This window comes from Nerophis ophidion, linkage group LG08 (assembly GCF_033978795.1).
Source record: "Nerophis ophidion isolate RoL-2023_Sa linkage group LG08, RoL_Noph_v1.0, whole genome shotgun sequence".
Classification (NCBI taxonomy): domain Eukaryota; kingdom Metazoa; phylum Chordata; class Actinopteri; order Syngnathiformes; family Syngnathidae; genus Nerophis; species Nerophis ophidion.
In genome coordinates this window covers 5,281,668-5,287,667 of record NC_084618.1, presented here as the reverse complement: position 1 = coordinate 5,287,667, position 6,000 = coordinate 5,281,668, and the positions used below count along the sequence as shown (strand labels likewise).

Below are 6,000 nucleotides of genomic sequence, written 5' to 3'. Positions count from 1 at the left end.
CCCTAAAAAGCAGATCTAAAAATGAAGAAAATTTTGTTTTTTTTTACCGGTCTAGATCAGTGGTTCTCAACCTTTTTTCTGTGATGTACCCCCTGTGAACATTTTTTTTAAATTCAAGTACCCCCTAATCAGAGCAAAGCATTTTTGATTGAAAAAAAAAGAGATAAAGAAGTAAAATACAGCATTATGTCATCAGTTTCTGGTTTATTAAATTGTATAACAGTGCAAAATATTGCTCATTTGTAGTGGTCTTTCTTGAACTATTTGGGGGAAAAAAGATATAAAAATAACAAAAGACTTGTTGAAAAATAAACAAGTGATTCAATTATAAATAAAGATTTCTACACATAGAAGTAATCAACTTAAAGTGCCCTCTTTGGGGATTGTAATAGAGATCCATCTGGATTCATCAATTTAATTCTAAACGTTTCTTCACAAAAGAAATCTTTAACATCAATATTTATGGAATATGTCCACAAAAACATCTAGCTGTCAACACTGAATATTGCATTGTTGCATTTTTTTCTTCACAGTTAATGCACTTACATGTCAGGCTTGCCACTGACAGTTTGTGTTTTAGGTTTTCCTCTGTGTGTTTAGTATTTCCTGTCCTTAGTTCCTGTCAGCACTCTTATTTTGGTTCAGCTTCCTGTTTGTCTCCCTGAGTGCTTTGTTTCCCTTGCCACACCTGGTTTCAATCAGCCCACTCCTATTTGTACCTGCTTTGTCTTCCAGTCAGTGCTGGATTATTGATTTGTCGATGTCACTTCTTGTCGGTCTTGTCATGTATTATCGCTCCTGTCGTGTCTTTGCATCGTTGCGGTAAGCTATTTTGATGTTTGTAGCTTACTGTTTTTTGTTCCCTGCTTCCAGTTTGTTCTTTCATTTTACAAGTACGACTTCTATTTCCTGTTAGATACCTGCTAGCTTCCATGCTAAGTCTCCTTTTTGTTTTATAGCTCCCCTGCTTGCTCTCTTAGTTTGTTATCCGCCCACGTGCGCGCTTTTGGTGTACCCCTTTTGTTCGTTCTTGTTTAGTTTTTATTATTAAATCATGTTTTCGCACTCCATGCCTGCTTCCATCTCTGCATCTTGGGGTTTGTCACAAACTAACTTTGACATTACGTTTATATTTTGTTGAAGTATTATTAAAAAAAATTGTATTTTTGGGTTCATTGAGGTTAGCTAATTTTACTTTTAGCTGTCAACACAGAATATTGCATTGTTGCATTTCTTTTCACAGTTTATGAACTTACATTCAACCTTGAGACCTCCGATTTCGGGAGGTGAGGGCGTGGTCGGGGCTGGGGCGGGGGGCGTGGTTAAGAGGGGAGGAGTATATTTACAGCTAAAAAAGTGCAGATTGGATTTTAACCTATTTAGAACATGACATCTAAAATATATGTTTATTGTGAGAAATCATTAAGATAATCAGTGTTTCCACAAAGATAAATATTATTAATAATAACATAGAGTTAAAGGTAAATTGATATTTCTGGCAATTTTTTTTAAGTGTGTATCAAACTGGTAGCCCTTCGCATTAATCAGTACCCAAGGAGTAGCGCTTGGTTTCAAAAAGGTTGCCGTAGATGTTACTGTCACATATACATGTACAGTAGATGGCAGTATTGTCCTGTTTAAGAGTGTCACAACATTACTGTTCACGGCAGACGAACTGCTTTACTGTAGACCGAAACGTGACTGCTGTTGTTGTGTGTTGTTACTGCGCTGGGAGGACGTTAATGAAACTGCCTAATAAACCCACATAAGAAAGCAAGAACTCGCCCTCGATCATTCTACAGTTATAACGTCGTTGGGCAGGCTGGCTGTTTATATTCTGGGGAAAGCGGACGTCACTCAGGTCTGCAAGGAGCTCAGTAAATATATTTATTGAATTATTATTCAATAAATATATTTATAAAGGATTTTTAAATTGTTGCTATTTTTAGAATATTTAAAAAAAAATGTCACGTACCCCCTTGGCATAACTTCAAGTACCCCCATTTGAGAAATAAATGATAAATGGGTTGTACTTGTATAGCGCTTTTCTACCTTCAAGGTACTCAAAGCGCTTTGACACTACTTCCACATTCACACACACATTCACACACTGATGGAGGGAGCTGCCATGCAAGGCGCTAACCAGCACCCATCAGGAGCAAGGGTGAAGTGTCTTGCTCAAGACACAACGGACGTGACGGGGTTGGTACTAGGTGGGATTTGAACCAGGGACCCGCGGGTTGCGGACGGCCGCTCTTCCACTGCGCCACGCCGTCACACACACGCACGCACGCACGCACACACACACACACACAATCACACACACACACACAATCACACAATCACACAATCACACAATCACACAATCACACAATCACAAACACACACACACACACACACACACTCACAATCATTTGACCGGTATGTGTGTGTTTGATCAGAACTTGTGATCTAGAGAACCACTGGTCTAGATCACAGGTGTGAAGTGTGAATTATATTTATATAGCGCTTTTTCTCTAGTGCCTCAAAGCGCTTTACATAGTGAAACCCAATATCTAAGTTACATTTAAAGCAGTGTGGGTGGCACTGGGAGCAGGTGGGTAAAGTGTCTTGCCCAAGGACACAACGGCAGTGACTAGGATGACGAGCGGGAATCGAACCTGCAACCGGTGTCAAAACTCGAGGCCCGGGGGCCAGATTTGACCCGCCGATTCAATTTGTGTGGCCCCCGGACGTGTGGAAATATGTGTAAATAAAGTACCTAATCTTTTCTTAATACATGTATTACAAAAATAAATGCACTGCGTACAATGACATTTATTTACACTTTAATCATCTCTAATAATAAAAGAAAATATTATGTCATCATACATTTCAAAACAATGTTAAGATTAAGATAAAGACTTAAATATCTGCTTGACTTATGATTTCAAAGCAAGTAATCCAAGGAACATTTTTATTACAGTAAAATCCACTTTTAATATGGAGTAACAATACACTATAAAACACAACAACTTTAGATTTTTTGTAGAAAAACGCTAAAAAAAACTGTTAGCGTTTTTCCATTCAATTTAATTTATTCCATGTACTTTTTTATTTTAAATGCTGTAAAAAAAAACGGTAAATTTGCAGTTTTATACAGTACAAGATTTGTTTTTGTTGCGTAAAAAAGGAAAATCATACACGTTTTATATTCATATTGTATATTATTCACTCTTAAAAGCGGCCCTGGGTGAAAACCAGTTGGACACACCTGGTCTAGATGCTCTCAGACGGCACTCGAGCCGCCCCCGCAACCTTTTCAGTTATCTGAGGACAGAAAAAAAGACACAAATATTTCATCTTTTGGAAGAAAATATGGCCGTCTTCTTTACCTCTGCACTCGTATCTGAGGTCAGAGAACAGGACGTGTTCCTGAGAGAAGACGAAAAGTCCCAGTCGGCCCCCGGCCAAGGTGTGGTCGTACACGGCGCCCGAGTCCGACAGGATCTCTCTCCCCTCGTAGACCACCACCCTGTTGCCCAAGCACAGCCAACGTCTTTCAATGTAAACATCACACACCTAAAGTAAAAAACTCTTAAGATATTATTATATTTTTACCTGCAGTACCACTTGCTGTCTCTAGGGGCGTTGTCTGTATATTTTTACATGCAGTACTATTTAGTAGAGATGTCCTATAATTGCTTTTTTACCGATATTCCGATACTGATATCAACCGATACAGATGTATACAGTCGTGGAATTAACACATTATTGTGTCTAATATTGTTGTGATGCCCCGCTGGATGCATTAAACAATGTAACAAGGTTTTCCAAAATAAATCAACTCAAGTTTCGGGAAAAAAATGCCAACATGGCACTGTCATATTCATTATTGAAGCCACAAAGTGCATTATTTTTTTTTAACATGCCTCAAAACAGCAGCTTGGAATTTGGGACATGCTCTCCCTGAGAGAGCATGAGGAGGTTGAGTTGGCGGGGTTGTATATTGTAGCGTCCCGGAAGAGTTAGTGCTGCAAGGGGTTCTGTGTATTTGTTCAGGTGCTGATGTTCTCCCGAAATGTGTTTGTCATTCTTGTCTGGTGTGGGTTCACAGTGTGGCGCATATTTGTAACAGTTTTAAAGTTGTTTATACGGCCACCCTCAGTGTGACCTGCATGGCTGTCGACTAAGTATGTCTTGCATTCACTTGTGTGTGTGTGAAAAGCTGTAGATATTATGTGACTGGGCCGGCACGCAGAGTCAGTGCCTTTTTTTTTGCCTACGTCCGTGTATACAGCAGCGTTTTTAAATTTTACTTTTCAGAAACGATACCGATACCGATAATTTCCGATATTACATTTCGAAGCATCCTGTCACGGCGCATGCGCAGTCTGCGGGACCGCCCGGAGGGTCCGCTGACAGCGCGCTCGGACACGGCCCCGCTCACGCTGAGCGCAGCACGCCCACGCGGCTACAAACCTGCACACAATCAGTCAATCTGCATGAGGGCGAGCTGATTAAAGAGACCAGTGGACCCAAGGATCGTCGCGGGAACTTAGTTTTCATGGTGTACCGTAAGCGACTGCTTTATGCTCAATTCTTGTTTCCTCCCCGTGGCTTGACTTGTCCCCTTGTCTTTTCTCCCGTGTCCCCGCATTACCCTCCGACGCCTGGTAAGTGAGCTGTGTGTCTCACTTTTCCCCAGATCTCCTTCTGTCGTCTGACTGCCTCCCTCGTTCCTCGACTCCTCGCTCGCCCCTGACCCTGCCTGCCCCATGGACTGCCTCGTTCCTTCGCTCTCGTCAACACTTGGTAAGACACGCTTCAGTTAATCTACACACATAGTAACACGCTTACACACTTGGGTTTGACACACCCGTTTCCTTGGTTTATTTAGTAGTATTGTTTGGTATTATTATATATACCCCGCGACCCCGAAAGGGAATAAGCGGTAGAAAATGGATGGATGAATAGTACTTTACTCCCCTCTGGTGTCAGTCTGCCGTCACTTCCACTTAGTAAACCGCTTATGTGGACACTTATACTGCCATCTGGTGGTGTCAGAAGAGTATAACATACAATGGAATTTGGGAAAAAAAAGTGTAAAAATAAGAATGAGCATGTCACTAAACATGAAGTACACGTTTGTGTACTTATGGACTAAGTACATCATATCAAAAGATGATTCTTAGTTTTTATTCTAATTAAGGTCCAATAAGCCAAAATAGCAAAGAGAAATAAGAAAAAAGCATGTAAACAAACAGCTTGGGCCTTAAGAGGTTAATAAACTCATGATGTCTTGTGGGCCAAATTGAAAATGCTGGCGGGCCACTAATGGCCCGCGGGCAGTGGTTTGGACCCCCCTGCTACAGGGTCATCATGGTGTCTGCCGATGAATATTTTTCACCAGCAGTATTACTTAGTGCTGTTCGGACCATGTTATATTTTGCTTTTTGTTTGCCTACAGTACCCAAAATGAACTTTAAAGACCTACTGAAAGCCACTACTAGCGACAACGCAGTCTGATAGTTTATATATCAATGATGAAATATTAACATTGCAACACATGCCAATACGGCCTTTTTAGTTTACTAAATTGCAATTTTAAATTTCGTGCAAAATATCCTGTTGATCTCGTATGATGACTCGTGCGTGTGACGTCACAGATTTTTTTTTCCAGCTAGATCCCAGCTATAAGTAGTCTGCTTTAATCGCATAATTACACAGTATTCTGGACATCTGTGTTGCTGAATCTTTTACAATGTGTTCAATGAATAATGGAGACGTCAAAGAAGAAAGATGTAGGTGGGAAGCGGTGTATTGCAGCTGCCTTTAGCAACACAAACACAGCCGGTGTTTCCTTGTTTACATTCCCGAAGGTGAAGCTTTACTATGGAACAGAGCGGTCAAGCGAACATGGTTCCCGACCACATGTCAACCGGCAGCTTTCGGTGAGAAAATTGTGGTAATAAGTCGGCTCTTACTGTAGACATGAGCGGAGCTTGCGTCCTCCTGCAG

At 40.9% G+C, this 6,000-nt stretch overlaps 1 protein-coding gene and 1 long non-coding RNA gene across 3 annotated transcripts in view; one reads left to right on the top strand and one right to left on the bottom strand.

Moving 5' to 3' along the window:
• Window positions 1-6,000, top strand: part of LOC133557231 (uncharacterized) — a 49,914-nt gene that overhangs the window by 4,610 nt on the left and 39,304 nt on the right. Inside the window, exon 2 of the long non-coding RNA XR_009807732.1 lies at window positions 4,688-4,794. This is a non-coding gene — a long non-coding RNA (uncharacterized LOC133557231). The remainder of the gene's footprint in view (window positions 1-4,687; window positions 4,795-6,000) is intronic.
• The window catches only part of LOC133557228 (thrombospondin-2-like), a 72,066-nt gene continuing 68,915 nt past the window's right edge, over window positions 2,850-6,000 (bottom strand). For both annotated transcript variants that reach the window (XM_061907534.1, XM_061907535.1), the window contains exons 19-20: window positions 3,375-3,514; window positions 2,850-3,309 (exon numbers count right to left, since the gene is read on the bottom strand). In XM_061907534.1, the coding sequence (XP_061763518.1) occupies window positions 3,302-3,309; window positions 3,375-3,514 (148 nt within the window). In that variant the 3' untranslated portion in view covers window positions 2,850-3,301. The remainder of the gene's footprint in view (window positions 3,310-3,374; window positions 3,515-6,000) is intronic.